Here is a 27162-nt window from a genome sequence, read left to right on the forward strand (position 1 = left end):
CTTATTATAAAGCGTATGTAACTTATATATAACGCATATACCTATATCGAGATGGTTAGTGTCGGAAATGATACACATAAAAAAATAGACCAACGGTTTCTTACAAAGTAACACCAAGAGTATTCACTATACATATGTCAATATAAAATAGACCGACTATCCAAAATTTAAATCTGGCGCTTACTGTGTTAGAAAAGTAGCCCCACACAAATTACAATGTATACATGTTTACTAGAATAATGACACGTGATAATACCGACAACACTAAATTTTAAATCTAACGACAGACATCGCGATTGTTCCGCGTGGTTCCCGGTAGTCAGCACGGCTGACGGAGTAAGTAGCCTTCTTTGTTTCTAAAATAAAATACCGTCCTTCATATATCCGTCTCATCTTTTATTAATTGCCATAAGGCATGGGGCACACAATATGCTCTCAACACGAAATAAACACTCTTTACGGCTGGTACCGAAAGGAGGCTCACCGCGGTGTTAGTTCCGCTCTGAACATCGGAGACCATGCACGCAAAATTTTAAATTCATCATACCCGAAATATCATATGTACCTATGTATATAAAAACGACACGTTAATTTAACAATCCATGCAATATGTAATTCTTTTTGTAATAGTTATTGTTATAAATGTCCAATCATAGGACCAAAACGTACGAATAAACGAATTAATCATTTTCAAAAAAAATCTCCGCACCGTGTATCGCGCTTGGCTCGATCATAATTAGCCCGTTCCCTCCACTTTAGTGGTCACTAATGATCGCTATTGGAGTTTTCTACTTTGACTTGACTTAAATATAATTTCTCTTCTCTACCATTATTTATAAAAATAACAGAGTAAGAGTTCTCCTCCCTTCCTCTTTGTGTGCGTGTGTGTGTCAGTTATATTCGTACACTTCGTAAAATTGAGAGCAACGACGAAACTTACATGTGAATTTACGTGTGAATAATTCGACAACGGGTTATTTGAAATACGATAATAAAAACAATGATTTCTTCATAAGCCGTATGTAACTGAGGACGAGCGTGGCCTAGTAGACAGCGCAATGGTCTATTGAACCGAAGTCCCGGGTTCGATTCCCGGCAGAGCCAAAATTATATTCGCTCGTTCTCCTCTTGGAAGGCAATGGTAAACCACCGAGAGTGTCTTGCCAAGAACGTTTTTCTATATAAAAAATTATAGCCGTTCGGAATCGGCGTTAAACTGTAGGTCCCATATATAATGTGTATTTACGCCGCGCAGGGTTTTACGCCGCAGACGTAAGAAAAAATAGAAGGAATGAAGGTATTTGCTCGCAATAGGGAATTTGCATGAAAAAAATATTACATTTTTTTTTATTTGTAATTTAAATATACATTATTATAAATTTATTTACAACAAAATTTTAAATTTTAATCAATAAATAGGTATTCAAAAATGAAATTAAATTTTAATAATATTTGAAATTTTCTGTGCTGTGAGAAAACGATTTTGATTGGCTGACAAGTGCATGACGTCACATTGCATTAGTCTCAACGCTCCGTCTGCTAGGCTGCGTTTGGAAACGTCACCCGAGTGCACACAAGTATACTCCCTTTTCTTTTTATATCAGCGAGTTATAGGTTATGTCAGCGTCAAACGGGAAGATTCTATTTGTATTCTCACGTTTTTATCTTGAGGTACATAAAAAGACAGTTTACCTGGTGTTTTAATAACAGTACTTTTACATAAAGGTACAAAACACGTTTTATGTGTCTTTGCTTTACTCATTTTTTAAAATAAATGATTGTTTCAATGGTTAAAAGTATTAAATACAATTAAGCATTGTTATTGACTGTAACTGGCAATGATTATAATCGTAGCAGCGATTATACTCGTCGTGACGAATCGTCACCCCATTTTTCGACCAACGATTCTTGGTCATTTTTAAATTGATGTAATTTTAGATGCTTATAATATAAGCGTCTTGATTAAATAATAAAATTTATTGGGAAAAATATTACCTCAGCCAGGGTTCGAACCTGGAACCTCCCTCATTCCGTGCGGGCGTCGTACCAATTCGACCACCGAGGCATGTGGCAATATTCATCGCAATAACAATGTAAGATGGAACACCGATTTTTCAGTCAACGGTGTAAATTCAAACCGAATAAGTAACATTTGCTTCGCCAGTGAGAATAATAAATACAATTAAGCATTGTTATTGACTGTAACTGGCAATGATTATAATCGTAGCAGCGATTATACTCGTCGTGACGAATCGTCACCCCATTTTTCGACCAACGATTCTTGGTCATTTTTAAATTGATGTAATTTTAGATGCTTATAATATAAGCGTCTTGATTAAATAATAAAATTTATTGCGAAATATATTACCTCAGCCAGGGTTCGAACCTGGAACCTCCCTCATTCCGTGCGGGCGTCGTATCAATTCGACCACCGAGGCATGTGGCAATATTCATCGCAATAACAATGTAAGATGGAACACCGATTTTTCAGTCAACGGTGTAAATTCAAACCGAATAAGTAACATTTGCTTCGCCAGTGAGAATAATAAATACAATTAAGCATTGTTATTGACTGTAACTGGCAATGATTATAATCGTAGCAGCGATTATACTCGTCGTGACGAATCGTCACCCCATTTTTCGACCAATCGCTGCTACGATTATAATCATTGCCAGTTACAGTCAATAACAATGCTTAATTGTATTTATTATTCTCACTGGCGAAGCAAATGTTACTTATTCGGTTTAAAAGTATTACTTCACTGCGGTGTGACGTCACACGGCGTTCGGGAAGAGACTCGGTCGTTTCCGGACCGTTTTCGGCATTTCAAATAATAAATTACGAAAAAAAAGACAATTAAAAGAACATACAAATTATTTAATGCAATTTTTTAAAAAAATCACGCAAATTCCCTATTATTCTGTTATGTGCCTTTATGCCATATTAGTATTGTCACAGTATATACTGTGGTATTGTGTTAATTAAGTTTTTTACTGTTAATATTAACGAAACTGTCGTGAGTTGAATCGATTTCTCACTGTAGTAAGAAGCGCGATCGAGAGCGCGATCTTGTGTTACGCGACCTACGTAAAATGATTACTGTAAGAAATTAATGTAAAAGGTTTAATGATTATATAATGATACATAAGTGTAAAGGGATAGTAAAGGATGGAATATATATGCAACAAAATACAAATTAGCATGCGGGATTTATGCTATAATACAGACACTTTGTAAAACTCGAAATCTCCTATGTGTTCTTTTTCCTTTTTTTGGGGGGATCGTATAACAATAATCTTTAATGCATTGATCGCTCTTCTATTTTTTTTTAATTTTTCAGTTTTATAATTTGTTTATCATTCTTACATCTTAATAAACTTATCACACACATTTTATAACTTACTAGAACATTACAAGCGCGCGCTGCGCGCGCGTCATTTAGCTTTTTTACTATATATATATATATATATATATATATATATATATAGTCATTTATTCGTCATTTATTCTTTAACACTTTACATTTTTAATAATATATACGCACACATCCTATATAATTATATATGTCAAAAAACTATTCTCATATTAAAATTTAAAGGAAGAGAAATTATACATATATTTCTTTATATACATAGTTTTTAACTTGTTTATTATTTCGCTGACTGCCAAGATACATTTTTAATGCTTCCCAAGATCTAACTCGTGAAAGAGCAACATAAAGTTGCCCATGATTAAAAACGTCTTTGCGAAGATCTATTCCTACTCTGTCAAATGTCTGACCCTGTGACTTATTAATTGTCATAGCAAAAGCTAATTTTATCGGAAACTGTCTTTTCTTTTAAAAGTGAAAGGATATACATTTTCACAATACAAAGTAATACGATTTAAGAAAACGATATCTCCTACTTTATTACCTGTTAAAATTTTGCATTTCAATAAATGATCCGCAAGTTCTATAATCATTAATCTAGTGCCGTTGCAAAGACCTTCATTAATACTAAGATTTCTAAGCATTGTGTCATTAATTCGGTTTTAAACGCAATTCGTAAGGAGGAAGGGTTGACGGAGACAAAGTATTTAAATAATCTGGCAATAAAACTTCACCAATGTCACCGTTATCATCGCAATTTTCAGTACTATCTGTACTTGTATAAATTCGTTCTTCAGATATATCTAATAATTCGACAACTCGTTTATTAATTTCATCTACATCAGCATTTCTTGCAGAAAGTATTGCACACTTAGCCATATTATTAAATTCTTTATTTCGTATTAGATCACCATATATATCTTCTACAATATCGGCATTAATGGGTGCAATACAACAATCTGGAAGTTGTATATTATCGTTAGCATCATTTAATATGCCATCTCCCATATCCAATAAAAATTTTGCAAATTCAGTTTCCTCTGGAAGAACTCGCATATTTTCCGTCAAAAAAAAACTTACAAAATGTTTCCAAGTAGAACTAAACTTGATAGAAAGATTCACAATTTCACATCGAGTACCGTGTATCTTAATAGGAAGAAGTTGCCTGAAATCACCACCTAATACGATAATTTTTCCACCAAAAGGTAAGTCGTTATTCATAATATCACGCAACGTTTGATCCATAATCTCTAGAGCATATCGCGGTGCCATTGGCGCTTCATCCCAAATAAAAATATCTGTTTTTTTTTTTTTCAAATATTGAGCTTCTTTTGATTGGATTTTAATACTGGAAGAGGAATTAGCAAATAGTGGAACCAGCAATCCAAATGTCTTGTGAACCGTTTTTCCTGCTGGCAATAACGTTGCTGCAATACCCGTAAAAGCCATTGTACATACATGTTTATTACGAATTTTGGCTAAGTGATAAATAGTTGTATATGTAAATGTTTTACCTGAACCACCTGGACCATCGATATAAAAACAATTACTATTGTGATGATGATTATTATCTAATCTATTTAATATTATATCTACTATTTTTTTCTTTCTGCTTGTCATTTAACTGTTCATATTGTCTGATACCAATTTCCATAACTTCTTCAATAGTCATATAATTATCTTCTTCATCATTTTCTATCAATTGTTCCATTTGTGGAAAATCGGCAAAACTTTTATCTTCAGCACAAAGCATAGTATTGATTTGCGCATATGCTTTCTTTTGTCCTTGTAACATTCCAAAGTGTCGGATAAAATCTTCCGACATTGCTACTTTAAAACTTCCCCAGAGCTCTTCAGGATGCAATGGTTGACAATGCAATAATATACGTACAAATAATCTACGAAGTTGTTTTGGCATCATCCATCCAATAGCTTCATTCATAACTTGTTTCCATTCATCATCATCTTCAATTAAACCTAAAGTCAAACATGCCTCTGAAAACGATTGACAAACTTCTCCATTTACAGTTCTTAAATTATCAAAACTTGTAGCTCCCTTTACAGTGAGTAATAATAGTCGTAAATGGTATAATTCAGTTTGTGTTGGACTAACGGAATACATTCGTCCTATGCAATTAAAATGACTTTTGCGTTTGCTCCAACGCGATACATTTCTACCATTAATTTTTTCTTTTTTAAACGTATAATAACGTGGAATTTCTATATATAAATGTTGTTTTTCTTCTTCATCGCGAGAATTTAACGCAAAATAATCTATTAACATAGTAACTTGATCTAAAGCGGAAGTTATTGTATTTTCATCGAATCCATTTTCAATTGTAATATTTTGTTCATTAGGAAGATGGACAGGTAAACGTACTATAGTATGACTTTTATGTTGTAATTTTTTCTCAAGAATGCGCCAACTGGCTTCTACAGGTCCAACATAGCGTGTGTCTATAAAATTACGTATCTCATCATGATCAATAATTATATTTTCTGTTATTGGTTCAATTGTTATAGCAGCAACATCATGTCCTTTATAAATATACTTATACAGATATTTAACTGATTTGATACTTGAAACTACTTCAACATTAATATGACAATTAAAAACAATTGATAAAATAGGACAATATGGAACTACATTACGATTATCAACTATATATCCACCAGGACGTTCAAAACTTCTGCCATTATCTCGTCGACGATAATAAGGATAAGCATCTTCATCTATTCTGGTCTCTTCAAGATAAGATTTAAGATAATGTTTTGAACATTTTCCATCTACCAAACACCAATTGCCACAAGGCCCATGAATCATATGTCTCATAACTATGTCATGTAAAATAGGATTTTCACATGGATCAGGAATTTCAGCAGAGATGAATTTGTCAACAATCTGTGGAGTTGTTATTTTGGAATTGTATTTTAAAGTAATTAACATGTAGACATGTGGCAAACCACGTTTTTGAAATTCAATAACATATACAAAGGCTGCTATTCTCCAAAAAATGTTTGTTTAACAATCAAATCAATTAAATAATCTTTTTTAATATTAAAAACACGAGCACAAATATCAGGTCTATCAGAAGTTTGTTGGCCAGGTAAAGGATTTTCTTCAATTTCACGCCATTTTGGATTACAAGTCATTGTAATGAAAAGATCTAGTTTACCAAATTTACTAACTATTGCCATTAAATCTTGATAATTTTGTAACATATTACGTGGTGATCCAATAAATGTAGATGGAAGTATAATCATCTTTCCAATACGTCTATTTAAATTATTTGCTGTAGTTTGTAAATAATCTTTTAAACCTTGATATGTTTCAGTACGTAATTCTTTTTGATGATCTCTACAATAATTTATTCTATTCTTTTCAATTTTTACATAACTGTCTACAAGCCACTGTTGAAATAGACGACGCCCTGATAAAAAGACATTAAATTCATCACAAATAGCCATGCGATATTTAATGTACTGGGTTCTAGTTATTCGTTTATTACTATTTAATTTTGTTAAATTACAATGCCATCTTTGAGTACCATATGGATAAAATAATGAATATATCCATGGTTCAACATTTGGATCCATAGTACTAACGTTTTTTAAAGTTTTGTCATTTCTATTACGTATTGTTACATATGATTCTGGAATTTCTCCATCAGCAGTTGTACGAAAAACAGCAGCAACTTCATTAGTTCTTTGAGCATTATATCGGCGTCGATCCATACCTGGTCTTAATGTAAATAATAATTGTAATTCTGGCAATAATTCTCCAGATTCTATTTCTAATCGTCGTTGATTTTCTAATTTTTCACCCATCATTTGATAAGATTGAGCAAATATATTTAATTCCCGCATTATATGTTCAAGATTTTGTATAATTTCAAAATCTAAATCTGAATTTTCATTGAGACGATAATTTATTGCTTCATTAGAATCTACAATAAAAAGCTGGCCAAAAGTAGGGTTTTCATTTTGAGCTGCATACAATGCTGTATTAATTTGATAATAAATCTGCCCATGTATTTTGAAGCAATATGGACCAGGTCTTCTATTTACAAAATTAACCAAATTAGCGTTAAATGATGCGAATGAAAATGAACTGTTATATCTACGGATATGTTTGAACAAATTATTTGATTTTGCATGGCTACCATTAAATAAACTACGAAGAAATTGTGGAAATTGAGGCAATGGTTCTAAATACACCGCACCGTGATTACAACAATCGTGAAATGAATTTCCTTTATTAGATACTTTTTCAGCTGCGAAATGTTTTGCTCTACAATGAACACAAGACACATCCATAGAACCAATATAATATTTATTTATATCATTAATTAGCATATTCGATTAATATCTAAACGATGTAGTTGTCTTTTTTGAGACCGATAATGGGATTGATATTCTACATGACGTTGCTGACGTATTGGTATAATTTTACAGAACTTTCCCCAATTATTTCTTCATTCAATTCTATAACTCGATTATCATGTATTGTGCCAAAAATGTTGAAAACTTGTTGGTGTGCTAATGTTACATCTGTAGAATTTTCTTCAATTTCATGATTTAATTCTATTATACGATTGTCTTGTATTATACCAGCGATACTAACAGTATAATTTGTATCATTATTTGAGTTTGATATATTATTTGCTACTTTTGTAATTTTAAAACGTTGACGAGATTGATACTCAGAATTTTTTTCACGACGTCGTCGTTGAAATTCTTCTTGTTCTTCCGAGGTTCGTTCTACTTTACGTCTTGGCATTTTGAAAAAATATAGATATACAATAATAATTATAAAACAAATATAATTTAGTTATTAAAATACAATTTTAAAGCTGATTTTCTTTAAATTTTAATAATACCTTTAAATTTTAATAATAATTGTAAATATACAATATATATTATTATTATTTAATATGATATATGTTAAATTTAAATAAAAGTTTAAATCATAATTAAAAAATATATATAATTTACAATTATTAGTTATTAAAATACAGTTAAAACTTACTTTCTTCAAATTTTAATAATATATATTGTAAAAATATATAATATATTATATTATTATGTAATATAATATATTTATGTTAAGTTGAAATATAAGTTTAAATCATTATTATCAACAGCATCATTATCATCATCATTATCATCATCATATCATTTTCATTATCATCATCATATCATTTTCATCATCATCATTATCATTATCATCATCATCATCATCATCATCATCATCATCATTATTATTATCAACAACAGCAGCAGCAGCAGCAGCAATAGTACAGTTATTTCATTAAGTTACCATACATACATACAAAATTACAATATTATAATATAATACAATATTAAAAAATTATTACAATATTATTGTCATAAAATTAAGTACAATAATATATAAAAGATTAAACATAATATTAGAGAGAGAGAAACAATAACTACGGAAAATACAATAAATACAAAACGCAATAAATATAATAAACACAATAAACTTATAAACTAATAAATAAACACAATAAAAATGAACACAATATCAAACAAGAAGTATTTAGTAGAAATAGACTTCAATCTTTTTAAGTGGCTGCTAAACAGCCATTGTAAACCTGTAATTAAAAAAATATAATTATTAGTTTCATATAAATGACAAAATTTTGATTGTTTGCAGAATTATACATATTTTTTATTATAAAAAGATTCTAATCATGAATAACTAACAATGAAAATATTTCCATCATATATTATAACTTGCGAATAAAATATTACATTAAAAAATTGTTTCTATAGTTAATTTAAAAATGTGAAAATAAAAATAATATAAGTTAAAATATCTTAGATAGAGAGATAAAGTAAATATCTATAAAAGGTCGAACCTCACCGATGACCTATATAATAATATAATACACATTCTTTTTACATACAGGCACGTACGTATATACGTACTTGTGTACGCACGCATATACGCACATATACATACACATATATATATACACACGTATATACACGTACATACATATACATACATACACACATATACATACACACACACACATACATACATATATACACAGGGTGTCCTATTTTAATTTATCATCCTTTTCATTTTTACAGAGTTGAGTTGAATAAAAAATATGTTCAAATAAAAAGTTGTATTGGGCTTATGATGTTGACCTTTATTTCATCTTGAATTAAAGTCAGAATATTATTTCAAAATTAACTTTACTTTTCCAAATAGAAACACTTATTTTTTAATGCATATATTCTTTTACAATTGAAACATATTAAAAACATAATTACAAAGTTTTTTAAAGAGACAAAAAAATAAAATAAAATTTTATTGAGTAAATGTATGTAGTATATTAAAAAATGTTATTTTTTTTATATTAAAATTTTCTAGATTAAAATCTCAGTAATATTTAGCTAATTAAATTGATTTTATATTTATTTTTGAGCTATTATGTTTTTATTTATATCTTTTTTAGCAAAATTAAAACAACTGCTACTTTTAAAGTCTACACATATACTTTTTGTTTTGTTATCTAGTTGGTATTTTTTCTTTTGTACTTTTTATTATTAAGATATTAATTTTTACATTTACAATTTTGCAAAATCTTAATGCGTCTACAAAGTACAATAAAACTTTTTAAAATAATTTTTATATTTTTATACAACAATCAATTTCTTTAATTATTCTAAAAATAAAAAATCAAGGTAAAGTCATTAAAAAGTAAATACTTTACAAAATATTTTTATATTTTATTATATATTACATATTGACAAAATTTAAAATATCTCAGAAATTTCTTCACCAAAAAAAGCTTTATTATGTGGTGTTTTAAAAACATTTGAAACATCAGCTACAAGAATATATAAAAAATAGGGATTTTTATTTAAAAAAATAAAGTTGACCTTGAAATAATGCTCAGACCTTGACTCAAGGTCAAATAAAGATCCACCATCATATGACTCGCTCAATGCCAAACAACTTTTGTTTGAACATATTTTTTGTTTAAACCTAACCCTGTGAAGATAAAAGGAATAATAGATTAAAATCCAACATTTTAATACATCCTTTTTACACAGTCTTTTTTCCGTATCACACATATTTATGGTTAACCTAAATACAAGCACTTTTTATACAGTAGGTATAAGATATATACCAAGTAAAAAAACTGTGTTTAGAGTATTATTCTAAATTGCTATTTTTTGACATAGTTTTGTGAAATATTATTATTTCGTATAAATAATGTCAAAATAGGTCAAAGTAATGTAATTTCTTTTACGCAAAACATAAAATCGTTAAAACAACAGTTGGGTGTATAGATGACTATGCTATTGTATATATATATATACATATAACTCTGAATATGTGTATGTGTGTGTAATATTGTATATTGTATATATATTGTACATTGTATATTCTTACCTCTCTGTCTAACTCTCTCTAACTCCGTATTAAATGTTATAATTTTCAAAAACGTTACGAAGCAACACGTTTAACACAAACTCATAAAGAGGTATATAAATAGGGAAATATTCCCTCGTTCGGCTGGCAGAAGTTGGGAGTAAAAAACAAGTTGAACGAGACTGTGTAGATAATCTGAAAGAAATATTGGATATTTTTAGAATAATAAGAATATATCGAAATAAGAATACACGTCATAGAATAATCTTGAACAAAGAATATATCGAAATAAGAATACGTCACAGAATAATCTTGAACAAAAAGAATATATATAAAAAAGAACTGATTTCTGAGAATAGAAATAAGAAAAGGTATTTTTGGAAAAAAAATATATTGAAGTACGAACAAAACAGAAGAAAATTTGTTATTTATTAAAAAAGGAAATAAAATTACTTATATAACTCTGTTCTAAGAATATACGTATTATAATAAAAAAATATAACAAAAAATATTTGATACTAAGTATATATGTGTGTGCAAGTGCGTATATGTGTGCATGTATATATATATATATATATATATATATTGTTGCGCCCGTGCCGAGACACCCGTTGCGCGCTGAACTTCGTCCACGTGAACTTCGCTCGAAGAGCTTCAAGTCGAAGCGCGGTCCTTAACGACGGAATTATTGATTTATTGATTACACATTGACTGTGAGATTTTCGCTCTGGGTTTCCGATTCGTTCGGACGTGTCCACCCGAGCTCTTTGTTAAACGAGTTCCTATTAAACGAGTTCCTATTAAACGAGTTCCTTTCTAACATAAAAAGAGTCTTTATTCCTGGAAACGGGATTACGCGCCGCGTTCGCGAGTGAGTGTGTGAGTGAGCAGCGGACGCACGGATAAGCGTAACATTTTGGGGGCTCGTCCGGGATCGGACGAGCGAAGACGAACGAGCGAATAAGGAACTCTAGACGAGCGCAGTATTCCGACCAGGATGGCGACCATGCACTCCCCGCCGAGGACCCGTTCGCAGGCCGCGGCGTCGGCAGGAGCGGAGACGGGTGCCTCGTCCCATTCGCAGGATGCGGGGGCGACGGAGGCGGGGACGGGCGCTTTTGAAGCCGTCCACTTAGAGTTGCAAAGTCTGCGCGAGGAGCGGCGGCTGGAGCAGCAAGAGCAACAGCTTTTCCGCAGTGAGATGGAGGCTCGCTTGAAGGAGCGCGATGCTGCAATGGCACGTCTCCAGGAGCAACTCGCCGTTTACCAGCTAAGTCCCTCCAATAATGTTTCTCGCGGCGTAATGTTGAGTGAGGCGTCGTGTGAGATAGGCGCGGGTGAGGGCGCGTGTGCGGGGCGCGCCGCGTGCGGAAATTTGGTCGCGCCGCTGCGGGCGATGGGCGCGAGCGTGGGCTCGTGTGCGGGGCGCATCGCGTGTGAAGGTTCGAGTGAAGCGCCGCGCGGTTTGAAGTTGAAGCCGGATACGTTTGATGGGACGGCGCCGCTTCGCGAATTCTTAGCGCAATTTCTTTTAATCGCGCGCGCGAATTTGTGGACCGAGGCGGAAAAGGCGGTCGTGTTGGCTTCGTGTCTGCGCGGGAAGGCGCGGTCACTTCTCGAATCGTGCGCCGATGGAATCGAATCTCTCACTTACGCGGAGCTCACTGAAAAGCTCGAGCTGCGTTTCGGAGAGGGGCACCTCTCGCAAAATTATTACTCCCTTTTTACGAATAGAAAACAAAGATTCGGGGAGGAATACGCAGCGCTGGGCTCTGATCTTGAAAGGCTCTCGCGCCTGGCCTATCCCGAATGCACTTATGCCGTGCGAGATAAGATTGCTTGTTCACAGTTCGTTTCTGCTTTGTTTGATGGATTTGTCAAGAGAACTTTACAATTGGAAGGGATCACTTCATTAAAGATCGCGGTGGAAAGGGCAAAGGCGGTTAAGGCTATTCAGGGCGAAAGCTTTGGGGAAAGAAATAGAGGGGGAAAGTTTTTCAATAAAAATGGGGGGACTAGTGAAACAGCGAATCCTACTTTAGGTGAACAGAAAGAGAAAGAGAACGTGAAAGAAGGAGAAAAGAGAAAATTTGTTAAGAGTAAGCCGAAGGAATGTTGGCTTTGCGGGAGGCAAGGGCATTTCCGTAACGAGTGTCCGGAAAAAAAGGAAAACGTGGTTTAGTTGATCTCGGCGGGGAGAGATCAGCTTGCATGGATAAATCCCCGACGAAACGGTGTTTTCCTGTTAATAGAGTGCATAAGATTTTTCAAGATTATTGTTACACTGGTTTTCTTAATAATAAAGAATGCATTTTCAAAATAGATACGGGTTCCGATGTTTCTTTAATAAATAGGAAATTCGTTCGTGAAGGGGAACGGAGATTTCCGGTATTCGGTCGAAGATTCAAGTATCCCACGGGGGAAGACGTTACGGTTGACTTCGAAATTCTCGCCAAGGTTGAACTCGGTAAAAACTCATTCGAGCTTCCGATATTAGTGTCGGACATTGCGGATGATTGTCTTCTGGGGGTGGATTTTCTTCGGAAGACAGATTTCGGTCGAGTTTGCGATTCTTTTTTCGGCGCACCTTCTGTTATTCGAAGGATTGCCCAAACGAAAGATTCTAAGGAGTTCTCTCCCCTTTTGGAGGAGCTCCTTTCTAAAAATTCTAAGAATCTTTCCGATAATCAGCAAAATGTTTTTGTTGAATTCATTCGTGAATATCGGGATGTATTTTCTGAAAAGATTGTTGCGGGAAATTGTGATGTAGTTAGTCATGTAATTAACGTTGTAGATTCTCTCCCTATTAAACAGGTACCACGCAGAATCCCTTTTAACATGAGAAAGGAAGTTAATGAGATTATTGAGGAAATGAAGGAACAAGGAGTGATCGAAGCGTCACAAAGCCCCTGGATTTCTCCTGCAGTATTAGTAAAAAAGAAGGATGGATCGATTAGATTCTGCGTGGATTATAGAAAATTGAATGATGTTACTATGAAAGACTCCTTTCCTTTACCACGAATTGACGATATCCTCGACCAATTAGCAGGTAACACTTGGTTTTCTACACTCGATCTTAAAAGCGGATATTGGCAGGTGAAAATACATCCCGAGGATAGGGAAAAGACTGCCTTTTCTATCGGTAATGGTCTTTGGCAATTTACTGTGATGCCATTTGGATTATGTAACGCCCCCGCGACTTTTCAACGTCTTATGGAAAAAGTTCTTCATGGTTTATTATTTAAGATTTGTTTAGTTTATCTGGACGATGTAATTATTTTCGGGAAGAATTTTAACGAAATGGTTGAGAATCTGAAAAAGGTTTTTCTTCGTTTACGTAATGCTAATTTAAAAATCAATCCAAAAAAATGTGTCCTTTTTGAAAGAAATGTAAAATATTTAGGTCATGTAATTTCTTCCGAGGGCGTTGCAACAGATCCTGAAAAGATCTCTGCAGTGAGAGACTGGCCTGTCCCTCACACTAAGAAGCAATTGAGGAGTTTTCTCGGGTTCTGCTCCTATTATAGAAGATTTATTAGAGGATTTTCTTCAATAGCCAAGCCTTTATTTATTCTTACGGAAAATAAAGTTAAATTTGTTTGGGAAGAAAATTGTCAAAAGGCTTATGAAGAATTAAAACTTGCATTATCATCTTCCCCAATTCTATCTTTTCCTGATGGGGAAGGAGAATTTATTGTCGACACTGATGCTTCTGGTGTTGGGATTGGCGCGGTCCTTTCTCAGGAACAGGAGGGAAAAGAAAGAGTAATCGCTTATTACAGTCGTATTTTAAATAAGGCGGAAAGAAATTATTGTGTGACTCGCCGCGAACTTTTGGCGATTGTCGACTCTCTTAAATCTTTTCGCCATTACTTTTTGGGGCGAAAATTTTTAATTCGCACGGATCATGTCTCTTTGAAGTGGTTAATGTCCTTCAAAGATTTGGAAGGACAATTGGCTCGTTGGTTGGAGAGGCTCCAACAATTTGAATTTTCTGTGGTTCATCGTAAAGGCTTTTCTCACAAGAATGCCGATGGTTTATCAAGGCGACTGTGTGAGATGGAAGATTGTCAGTATTGTGCAAGGGTGGAAAAGAAATCTTCTCAGGGACAAGAAGAGACTGTTGCTCGAATCTCCTTAGACACTGAAAGTCTGGAACTCTGGCGAAAGGAGCAGAGATTGGATCCGGACATTTCTTTAATTTTACAGGCGAAGAAGGTAGGTGTTCGTCCTCTTCGTTCTGAAGTAGTATCAGGAGATATTTCTTCTCAGATTTATTGGGCATATTGGGATGCTCTTGTTGTTAAAGATAATATTCTTTATAAGAAGTGGGAAGCCCCTAATCTAAATTCTGTCTTCTTTCAGCTGGTAGTTCCCCGAAGTCAGGTTGCCAGGATCTTAGAGGAAGCTCACGATTCTTCTTCGGGAGGGCATTTTGGAATAAATAAGACCCTAAGTAAAATCCGTCGACGTTTTTATTGGGCTACCTGTAAGCGCGATGTAGAAGACTGGTGCAGATCTTGTCGTGTCTGTGTAGCCAGGAGGGGTCCCTCAGGCAAAGGGAGATCTCTTCTTCAAATTTATAACGTGGGCACCCCTTTTCAGAGGGTACAGATGGATATACTTGGTCCCCTCCCGAGAACTTCCACCGGAAACAAATATTTACTTGTGATCGTTGATTGTTTCACTAAATGGGTAGAAGCATTTCCGATCAGGAATATTAGGACAAGGACTATCGCCGAGGTCTTCGTTAACGAGGTTATTTCCAGACACGGAGTTCCCTTAGAAATCCACACTGACCAAGGACGAAATTTTGAGTCTAAGTTATTTCGGGAATTAATGAACCTTCTGGGAATTAAAAAGACAAGGACTACTCCTTTACATCCCCAGTCGGATGGCCAAGTCGAACGTCAACATCAGACGATAACAAATTTCTTGGCAAAATTTGTCTCTGAAAATCAGAAAGATTGGGATAGATGGATTCCCATGTTCCTACTGGCATATAGATCATCTAAGCATGAGGCCACGGGTTTCACTCCAGCAGAATTATATTTCGCTAGAGACTTAAAACTTCCTCTAGATTTATTACGAGGTAATTCTCCAGATGTTCAGGAGCAGGAATCTTCCGGGTATTACGTCCAAGACTTGAGGAGAAGGTTAGGAAAAATTCATTTTGAGGCAAGAGAGAGAATGTCGTTGAGATCTTCGAAGATTAAAACCTGGTATGACGGGAGAGCAAGATCATTTCTTTTCCAAGAGGGGCAGAAAGTTTGGCTGTTTAATCCTCAAAGGAGAAGAGGGAGGGCTCCTAAGTTGCAGAACAATTGGGAGGGCCCGTATTCTATAGTTAAGAAATTAAGTGACGTAGTATTCTGTATTCACAGGTCTCCTCGGAATAGGAAGAAAATTGTGCATGCCGATAGGTTAGCTCCTTTTGTAGAGAGACATTTGGGTTAGGTTGTGGTGCGAGAAGTCTAGCGGAGCCCGAGGGTAGTGGGAACTCTTTTATTTATGTTTACAATGTTTACGTGTTTTAATAACTTTTTTTATGCTTTTGTGTATTTTGTGAAAGTTGCTGCGTTTAATGTTTGCTTTCGCAGAAAGAGAGGAAGAGCGAAGAAACTTTCGACCCGAAAGAAGGCAACGTGATCGCCTGAAGTCTTCTAAAGAAGTCTGCCTCGCCCACGGTTTTCGATCCGTGGTTTTCCGTGGGACTTAGGGCAAATGCCGAGGTGGGGACTGGGGGAGTCTTGCGAGACGCAGGGTCCACGGAGAGTTATTCCCCCTCCCAGTCCGAAGACGTTCAAGAGGAACGGATCAGCGCTGGAAACAAGGGGTCCGCACCGAGCCGGAATGTAGTGGAGTCCTGCGGAGTCAAAGAGGAAGTGGTCGAAGGAGACGTAGTCTGGTTACCCGTAGCAGCAGCTCGGGGTAGGACAAGAATCCGTCTCGGGGAAGACCTGGACTTCCTGAGGAAGAGGACCCGGTGGGGAACCGTCCGCTTCAGCTGCCCTTCCGGATTGTCGGGACGACAATCTGGAAGAGGGAGGGCAGTGTTGCGCCCGTGCCGAGACACCCGTTGCGCGCTGAACTTCGTCCACGTGAACTTCGCTCGAAGAGCTTCAAGTCGAAGCGCGGTCCTTAACGACGGAATTATTGATTTATTGATTACACATTGACTGTGAGATTTCGCTCTGGGTTTCCGATTCGTTCGGACGTGTCCACCCGAGCTCTTTGTTAAACGAGTTCCTATTAAACGAGTTCCTATTAAACGAGTTCCTTTCTAACATAAAAAGAGTCTTTATTCCTGGAAACGGGATTACGCGCCGCGTTCGCGAGTGAGTGTGTGAGTGAGCAGCGGACGCACGGATAAGCGTAACAATATGTATATAATAATATTATATATATACATATATAATGTTCTATTAAAGGCACTTATTCTTATACCAGTCATCCAACTGTATCAAACTTATAAACAGGGAACAAGAAATGGGAAAAGAAAATAAGTTGAACGACTCTGTAGATAATCTGAAAGAAATATTAGATATTTTTAGAATAAGAATATATCTCGGAATAAAAGTGCATCACAGAATATTTTTGAAGAAGGAATATGTCAAAAAAAAAAAATTGAGATTTTTGAAAACAGGAATTAGAAAATTAAGAAATTCTTGGAAAAAGTTAGGGTAAATTTCTACAATTAGGGCCCCAACGAGAAATCAATTGAAAAGAGGTAAATTCTATGTATTTTTGCCCCTCGAATCCAAAACTGTTGATAAAATTTGGGGGTCGTTTGTATTTTTCAAGATATTGTTAAGAAAATGAAAAAGAAACACTAAACTCGGATATTTGGTTTTTTTTATTTATCAAATACGGATTAATTATTCTCATTGTCAGTTGTATTCTCTTCCGGTGGAAAAAATTTTCCAATGGCTTCGAAAAAAACAACTATTTTGTCACTAAACTTGTATCGCCGTTTAAAAAAAAATTTTGCTATGTATCCGATGAGATGTTTTTCTTGCGTTCCGTACCGTGGAATGTTGGCTCGGACTTCTCGTCATGTTCGTTCAATATTCTGATCACAAATTAAGTTGTCCGCATACTCATTAACGGTGCCATTTAGGTTAAAATTTTATGGTTGTAAAATACTGTATGTGGCCAAAATTGATAAATTGATAAATTGTGATTTTTGTTAAAGCAGGGCACACACACACACGTGTGTATGCCCTGATTTATAGAAGTTGTAATTTTCGTTAAAGCAGGGCACACACACACACGTGTGTATGCCCTGATTTATAGAAGTTGTGATTTTCGTTAAAGCAGGGCACACACACACACGTGTGTATGTCCTGTTTTATAGAAGTGATTTTCGTTAAAGCAGGGCACATACACACAGGTGTGTATGCCCTGCTTTATAGAAGTTGTGATTTTCGTTAAAGCAAGGCACACACACACGTTTGTATGTCCTGCTTTATAGAAGTGATTTTTGTTAAACCAGGGCACACACATACGTGTGTATGTCCTGCTTTATAAAAGTTGTAATTTTCGTTAAAGCAGGGCACACACATTATGATTTTTGTGAGAACACAAGAATTATGTTTACTGTGCAAAGTGAAGCAAGGTCTACCCCACAAAGTCATTAACTTTTGAAAATAATGATTTTATGTCAATATTTACCACAATATCTTAGTAAATACAAGCGACCCCCAAATTTTTCTCATTGGGGCCCTAATTGTAGAAATTTACCAGAGTTATATATTAAGGAGGTTCCGTCGCTAAAAAAAAATGCAGCCAGTTTCATAAAATTTTAACAATTTTTAAGTGCGTATACGTGTGCATGTATATATATATATATATATGTATATAATAATATTATATATATACATATATATAATGTTCTATTAAAAACACTTATTGTTACCTGTCGTCCAACTGTAGAATGTTTATAATTTCCAAGCAACACGTACAATTAAACTTATAAACAGGGAACAAGAAACGGGAAAAGGAAACGACTTTGTAGATAATCTGAAAGAAATATTAGATATTTTTAGAATAAAAATATATTGGAATAAAAGTACATCACAGAATGTTCTTGAAGAATGAATATGTAAAAGAAAAAAATACAGAGAATTTTTAGAACAGGAATTAAAAGAGATTCTTGGAAAGAGTTATATATTAATAAGGATCGAGGTTCCGTCGCTACAAAAAAATGCAGCCAGTTTTATGAAATCTTAATATGTTGTTCTGGAATGCAAAATAGAATTATGTAAATTTTTTAAGGATTTTTCACCGTCCCGTTATGAAAAAAATCCACTCCAAAAATTGTACTTTTTAGCATAGGTTCTTATGGAAAATGACATATTGCACACCTTCAGAATGAAATAAGTGCAAGAAAAAATGCAAATAATAAGGAAAAAAAATATGCATATGAAACTTAATAATTTACAAATAAATGAGTGAAAGAAAGGGGAAGGTTACCGCACATTTCATAGAAAAATTAATTATTAAAACATAAATTGCTTGATTTTTTGTCTGCTAGACTGCCACGGTCGTGAGCAGCAGCACGCACAATATACTTACGCGGCGACCAATCAGAGCAATCTTTTTCACTCCCACTACTTCAAAGGCTAGTACACTGTTGCTAGAATTCCCGCGTCCCACTACTCCCCCTGATGAAGCAACTGAACCTCCTTAAAATACGAACAAAAAAGAAAAAAATTCTTGTGTTTAATAAAAAAGGAAATAAAATTATTAGGTAAATCTGAAGAATAGTGGCCTCCTCACCGATTTCGTTCAACTTGGACTTAATCGACGCGTTTTTGCACGAAACGACCGAATCTGGCAGAAAAAAGGGTCGCTCTGCCCCGCGAAGCGAGATATTAACGGTTAAAGTTGACAGGAATCAGGTTATGATTCCTGTCATACCGACGAGATGCAGCGACTACGACCATGCCCTGCGGCCACACGCGCATGCTCAGTGGCCGCACGCGCATGCAGCAGATCACGTGACAACTGTTTGGTTGGTATAAGTCAGAAGTGTAATTTTCAACCGCTGGGGGGTGCGAGGGGGGGAGGCCAAAAGCCCCCCTTCGTTTTTACATGTACTTTTCATACACCAACTATTCTCTGCTTTAACAAATTATTTCTGTTACAAATATTAAGCGTTTAAGTTAACGAAACATAAATAATTTGTTAAAGCAGAGAATAGTTGGTATATGAAAAGTATACATAAATATTTACTTTTCATATATCAACTATTCTCTGCTTTAACAAATTATTTATGTTACAGATATTAAGTGTTGAAGTTAACGAAACAGAAATAAAATTGTTAAAGCAGAGAATAGTTGGTATATGAAAAGTTCATATTTACATGTACTTTTCATATACCAACTATTCTCTGCTTTAACAAATTATTTCTGTTACAAATATTAAGCGTTTAAGTTAACGAAACATAAATAATTTGTTAAAGCAGAGAATAGTTGGTATATGAAAAGTATATATAAATATTTACTTTTCATATATCAACTATTCTCTGCTTTAACAAATTATTTATGTTACAGATATTAAGTGTTGAAGTTAACGAAACAGAAATAAAATTGTTAAAGCAGAGAATAGTTGGTATATGAAAAGTTCATATTTACATGTACTTTTTATATACCAACTATTCCCTGCTTTAACAAATTATTTCTGTTACAAATATTAAGCGTTTAAGTTAACGAAACATAAATAATTTGTTAAAGCAGAGAATAGTTGGTATATGAAAAGTTCATATTTACATGTACTTTTTATATACCAACTATTCTCTGCTTTAACAAATTATTTCTGTTACAAATATTAAGCGTTTAAGTTAACGAAACATAAATAATTTGTTAAAGCAGAGAATAGTTGGTATATGAAAAGTATATATAAATATTTACTTTTCATATATCAACTATTCTCTGCTTTAACAAATTATTTATGTTACAGATATTAAGTGTTGAAGTTAACGAAACAGAAATAAAATTGTTAAAGCAGAGAATAGTTGGTATATGAAAAGTTCATATTTACATGTACTTTTCATATACCAACTATTCTCTGCTTTAACAAATTATTTCTGTTACAGTTATTAAGCGTTTAAGTTAACAAAACATAAATAATTTGTTAAAGCAGAGAATAGTTGGTATGTGAAAAGTACACATAAATATGTATGTACTTACCAAGCAGACAGTTGTCACGTGACCTTCTTTTGCATGCGCGTGCGGCCACTGAGCATGCGCGTGTGGCCACAGGGCATGTTCGTGGTCGCTACCAGTCGCTACATCGCGTCGGTATGACAGGAATCATAACCTGATAGTCGTCAACTTTAACCGTTAATATCTCGCTTCGCGGGGCAGAGCGACACTTTTTTCTGCCAGATTCGGTCGTTTCGTGCAAAAACGCGTCGATTAAGCCCAAGTTGAACGAAATCGGTGAGGAGGCCACTATTCTTCAGATTTACCAATTATTTATATAACTCTGTCGTGAGAATATATATATATGTATATGTAATCTTATTCTGATATATTCTTATTCTAAGAATATCTAATATTTTTTTCAGATTATCTATAGAGTCGTTTAACCTTCCCTTTTCTCGTTTCTTGTCCTCTCTTTATAAGTTTGATTGTATGTGTTACTTGCATAGAAATTATAAGCATTCTACAATTGGACGAGAAGTAAGAATAAGTCTTTTAATAGAACAATATATATATATATATATATATATATATATATTGTTGCGCTCGACCGCGCGTTCGCAGCACACACTTTCACGCACTCACTCGCAAACGCGGCGCGCAATCCCGTTACCGAGAATAAAAACTCACAAATAGAAAAGAACTCGTTTAATGCAGTAATGTAATAGAACAATGGCTCGTGAACACGTCTGAACGGTTCGAAGGCCCGGCGGACAATCTGACAGACGGCAGAAATAAACAAACAAACGCAACAGCTGGTCGTCAAGGCTCGACGTCACGCAGCGCTTCGCGACTGCTTTTCGGGCCTCTACCGGGCGTCTCGGCACGGGCGCAACAATATATATATATATATATATATATATATATATATATATATATAATGAATCCTGGTTAAGACGCGATTCTGAGCCTCTATCGGAATTTAATCCGAGAAAGCAAGAATATGTATAAAATGGCACTTGAAGAGACTTTTCAAAAAGGTGTAAATATTGTTAATGATTTGGAGAATAATGAAAATTTGATAAATTTGTTGACACCGAATGAAGTATTGGATAACATACAAATCTTTGATTCAACAGTGTAAGTTATATAGGTTATTTCGCTTTCGCTATAAGTTCTATAGTTCTTTTTTGCTCTCTCTCTCTCTCTCTCTCTCTCTCTCTCTCTCTCTCCCCCTCTCTCTCTCTCTTTCTCTCTCAAAAATATATATATATATAAATTCTATAATTATATTCTAGTGAAATTGTGCGCGAATGGGCTTGGGATTTAGCGTTCAAAGGTCAATAAAGTTTATCCTTTTATAACAACGTCTATAATAGTCAATAATTACAAACTATATTTACAGCTATTTTACAATAGAGATTCGATATTCTTGCGGGCGGATGCGCGAAGCGTGAGCCGTCACTCGAAGCACGAGCTGAATCCCGAGAGCAGCGAAAAGGCGCTTTGAGACCGATCGAAGTTGAAAACGAGACGCGGAATCGCATTTGCTCGCTAATTCGGTATCGTCGTCGATAGCAATTCTCACTTTTCTCTCGATATGACTCGGAAAACGAATGTGTGTTGGCGAGCGGAGGGCCGGAGCTTTTATCAGCTTGCACTCCGCCTCCCCGTTCGCGCTCCGAAATTTCGCTGGACCAATCGGCAATCGACCCCTCGAGACGTACGTCACTCGACAATTTCAGCAGTCCTTGGGGCCGACGACCGATCAGCTGTTTTGGTATTTGTCTCTCCCTGTGTCCCGAGCGTTTACCTCTCGCTTAGAGGTTCTCGAGACAAAGGGAGCGTATCGGTACACGCGGAAACAGCGTGACACTGTTTATGATCTCTCGCAACTTCTCGGAAACACGGTACTTATTCTTCGAAACGAGAATACATTTAGCTTGAAATATTCGAAATAATCCGATTACGTTGCTCGAGAAATTCTGCTATCATTTTGGCAGCAGTTCGATTTCGAACATTCCGCCCGCCTCGTCTGGTGCAACCAACGAATTTACATTAGGCGGAACTTCTCACACGGATTTGACCAGCTGCGATAGGATATTCTACAACGCGTTTAGAGCTTTGCAACCGCGGCTAAAGGCGAGCGGAAACTATCGGAGGGTACCCGGGACGGTTAAAGGATTCGATTCGACCATTCTATAAATTGGCGCCTTAAACAATCGTGACCGCGTCTTAGATTATTGTTTAAGTCTTCCGCGGCGATTGATTCTCTAGACGCATATTCCTTATCGTTCGCTTGGACACGAGCTCCGATTAATTCGTACTTTAAGCGGCGAATTCCGCGGTGAATGTTACGTGCGCAGACAATTTAGTTCGACGCGCGCAATTCAGTTTTTTTTTTTTTTTTTTTTCCAAAGTTTTGAAATTTTTACATTTCATACACTTTTGACAATTGATACGATACGTGTTACGCGTCGTCCTCGGACGCAGCGCTGTCGGGCAGGAGAATCAATTTGTTCACCGGCCGGGTAAACTTTGAGCTGGCGGTGCGGACCTCGACTACCCTTGTATGCCCGTCTCCTCCGGGATGCAACTTCTCGATCCTTGCGAGCGGCCACTTGGTAGGCGGCGTTGTCTCGCTTCGGATTAAACAGAGTCGCCCAACGCGAAGTTCCCCGCTGTCCTTGAGCCACTTGGGGCGGTGGGCCAGCGAGTTCAAGTACTCTTTAGACCACCGATTCCAGAAATGATCTTTCATGCGCTGTAGCAACTGCCACCGGGAGAGGCGCGTGGTCGGCTCCTCAGCGAGAAACGGTTCGGGCACAGCGGTCAGAGCCGTGCCAATGAGAAAGTGGCCAGGGGTCAAGGCCGCCAAGTCTTCCGGATCGTCGGACATTGCCTGAATAGGACGCGAATTGAGACACGCCTCGACCTGTGTCAGAAGAGTGGCCATTTCCTCATAGGTCAGTTTTGCGTCGCCCAGCACTCGACGCAAATGGTATTTTGTCGATTTCACGGCGGCCTCCCAGATTCCGCCAAAATTAGGGGCAGCCGGAGGATTGAAGCGCCAGTGGATCCGCTCCTCGGCAAGGCGCTTGACAATGCGTTGGCCTTCCTGGCCGCTCGCGGAGAAGAGATCTCGAAGTTGTTTGTCAGCACCGACGAAGTTAGTTCCGCAATCGCTGTATAAGTTCTGACACAGGCCGCGACGGGAAACGAACCTGCGGAGTGCGGCCAGGAACGCGTCAGCGGTGTAGTCAGAGGCAACATCGAGATGGACAGCCCTAGAACTCAAACAGACAAAAACAGTTATGAACGCCTTGCAGGCGCGATGGCCTCGGCCTCTCGTCGTCCGCAGCCACACTGGTCCGGCGTAATCGACCCCGGTATTCAAGAACGGCCGAGCTGGAATTACCCTCGAAGGTGGCAGGTCTCCCATAATCGGCTGAGGTGTGGCCGCCCGCCATCGCAAACAAGTTACGCAGCGGTGTATTCGGCTTTTGACTAGCGCGCGACCTTTCGGCAGCCAATACTCTTGGCGGAGTGATCCTAGAGTCATCTGAACGCCGCCGTGTAGAGTCCTTCTGTGGTGCGCGTCAATGACCAGGCCCGTGAAGTGCGACCCGCTCGGCAGAATTACAGGGTGCTTCGCATCCAACGCGAGCAGGGAGTTTCTTAGGCGGCCACCGACACGCAGGAGGCCGTGTTCGTCCTGAAAAGGACTTAACTTGGCCAGGCAGCTCCGAGATGGCAGCGGTTCTCCTCTCCGTATGGTCGCGAGCTCCTCTTGAAAGTGAGTCGCCTGTACGACTCGCAGCCAACACCGGCGAGCTTCTTCGAGGTCCCCGGCTCTGAGTGTTAGCGGAATCGAAGCCTCTCGCATCCTCACTCGACCAGTGCGAGCCAGCCAGCGACGGCACCAAGCGGTGACCCTCAGCAGGCGTAGGAGTGACGAGTGCGCCGTAAGAAGCGGAGACTCGTCGATCGCCTTGGCGGAAGTCGCAGCAGCGTGAGCCAACGTTCGGCGCTCCGGGAGGTCGTCCTGCAGTTCGGTCATCGATGAAGGAGTTCCCCACGGTCCGGACTCCGTTCGAAGCCATGGGGGCCCTTGCCACCAGAGTAGGTGGTCAAGCAGCTCTTGTGGAGAAAGTCCTCGCGAGGCACAATCCGCCGGATTATCTCGTCCTGAAACGTGGTGCCACTGTGCGTTAGGTAGCGAGGTTTGGATCTCGCTCACTCGGTTAGCCACGTACGTCTTCCAATTGGCGGGGTGGCCGCGGATCCAGCCCAACACCACCTTGGCATCGGTCCAGCAATGAAGCGGTGCTTCCCTCGCCTCGAGTGTGAGCTGAACGGGAGCTGCCAGCTGAACTAGGAGCTTGGCAGCGCTTAACTCGAGCCTCGGTAGCGTCACCTGCTTCAAAGGAGCGACTTTGGTTTTGGCGGCCACCATTCTTACCTCGACTCTCCCGCTCTCGTCTTCGGTCCGCACGTAAATAACGGCGGCGTAAGCTCGTTCAGAGGCGTCCGAAAAGCCGTGGATTTCAATCCGACGTCCCTCGGGTCCGCACGTCAGCCATCGCGGGATGCGTATGGCCTCGAGGAGGGGCAGCTCGTCCTGCAACGCGTGCCATCGTCGAGAGTCGTCGTCGGGCAGCGGAGTATCCCAGTCTATGCCAAGCAGCCACGTCGACTGGATCATAATCTTGGCGCGTACTGTGACCGGGGCGAGCCAGCCCAGCGGGTCAAACAGCCGCGCCGTAAGCGAGAGTGCCGCTCGCCTCGAGAACGTCTCGACTCGAGGTAGCAGAGTAGCAAAGGCGAAGCAGTCGTCCCGAGGATGCCAGCGCAAGCCCAGGGTGAGGTGGCTTTCGCCGGGTTGCCAGCCCCGGGGTTCCTGCTGTAATCGGTCTTCCACTGGTAGATCCTCGAGCAGCGCGTCATCGTTCGCAGACCATTTTTTGAGCGGGAAGCCGCCCGCCGTACAGATCTGCACGAGTTGTCGTTGGATGGCCTTGGCTGCTGGAATAGTAGCCGCTCCCGACAAGACGTCGTCCATGTACGTCTCGTCCTCCAAGACGGCCGCGCCGAGCGGCCACTTCTCTCGCTCGTCGGCTGCTAGCTGCCGCAGCGATTGAATGGCCAAGAAGGGAGAGCACGTCAGGCCGTAAGTGATCGTATTTAGCCAGTGATCCTGGATCTCCTCGCTAGGATCGTTCCGCCACACGATGATCTGCATGTCCCTGTCCTCAGGATCCACCACGACTTGTCGGTACATTTTCTCAATGTCGGTAGCGAAGACAAACCGATGTCGACGCCATTTTATGATAAGAATTATTAGTGGCGGCAACAGATTAGGACCGACCATTAAATGTTGGTTGAGGGACTCTCCGGAGGGAACGGTGGTCGACCCGTTGAAGACGACCCTCAATTTCGTTGTGGTGCTCGATTCTCGCATCACGCCATGGTGCGGAAGGTAGCAACGCGGTTTGCTGTTCCCTTTCGCGTTCGGAGGAATCGGCGTCATGTGCCCCAGCTCGGCATACTGACGCATGAAATCGCGGTATAACGCATGGAAGGAGGCGTCCCGCGCGAATCTTCCTTCCATGTGCTTTAACACCCGCACCGCTACGCGACGCGTGTCCGAGAGATCCGGCAACGGACTTTTTACGGGAAGACGCACGACGTACCGACCGGAGGCGTTGCGTCTATGCGTGCGAGCGAAATGCTCCGCGCACTCCCGATCTTCTCGGCTGAGGATCACGCTCGTAGACTGAATTTCGTCCTGCTCCCAGAAACGGCGAACCATGTCTGCTAGATCCTCCTCGACCCGGCATTGGAAGGCCTGTGCCGAATGGCCAGCGCTCGATTCCCCGACGGAGCCCGAGATTATCCAGCCCAGCGTCGTATTCTGGGCGACTGGTTCGCCATCGCCACCCCGACGGAGCCCTTGTCGGAGGATGGCGGCGTAGACGTCGGCTCCGAGTAGCACGTCTATAGCATCGGGCGCGGAGTAGTCCGGGTCTGCCAGACTCAGGCCACGAATGTGCGCCCAGGACATCGCGACGGCCGAGGTTCCACTCGCGTAAGCAGAGAGGCGAGGGAGAATAATGGCCGAAATCGCCATGGCTGCTCCACCCGACCGCGGCGACACTGACAGCGAGACACGGCCTCGCGCCGTGCAAGTCTTTTGGCCGCCGATCCCGAAGACCGAAATCGACAC

At 38.5% G+C, this 27162-nt stretch overlaps 2 protein-coding genes across 3 annotated transcripts in view; both read right to left on the bottom strand.

Annotated features, from left to right (window-relative positions):
* Window positions 1-3311: 3311 nt before the first annotated feature.
* The window catches only part of LOC143896447 (lipopolysaccharide-induced tumor necrosis factor-alpha factor homolog), a 39653-nt gene continuing 15802 nt past the window's right edge, over window positions 3312-27162 (bottom strand). The window contains exons 4-5 of one of the 2 annotated variants that reach the window (XR_013256649.1): window positions 10810-10983; window positions 3312-8989 (exon numbers count right to left, since the gene is read on the bottom strand). The gene's annotated coding sequence lies outside the window, so the exon portion shown is untranslated. The remainder of the gene's footprint in view (window positions 8990-10809; window positions 10984-27162) is intronic. The other variant, XR_013256650.1, reaches the window with a different exon arrangement.
* LOC143896454 (uncharacterized) lies at window positions 23407-27000 on the bottom strand. Its single transcript, XM_077404358.1, has one exon. It carries the CDS (start codon window positions 26998-27000, stop codon window positions 23407-23409), a length of 3594 nt encoding a protein of 1197 aa, XP_077260484.1.

The sequence above is a fragment of the Temnothorax americanus genome, unplaced genomic scaffold, assembly GCF_048541705.1.
Source record: "Temnothorax americanus isolate GAGA-0224 unplaced genomic scaffold, ASM4854170v1 Scaffold183, whole genome shotgun sequence".
In the NCBI taxonomy this organism is placed as follows: domain Eukaryota; kingdom Metazoa; phylum Arthropoda; class Insecta; order Hymenoptera; family Formicidae; genus Temnothorax; species Temnothorax americanus.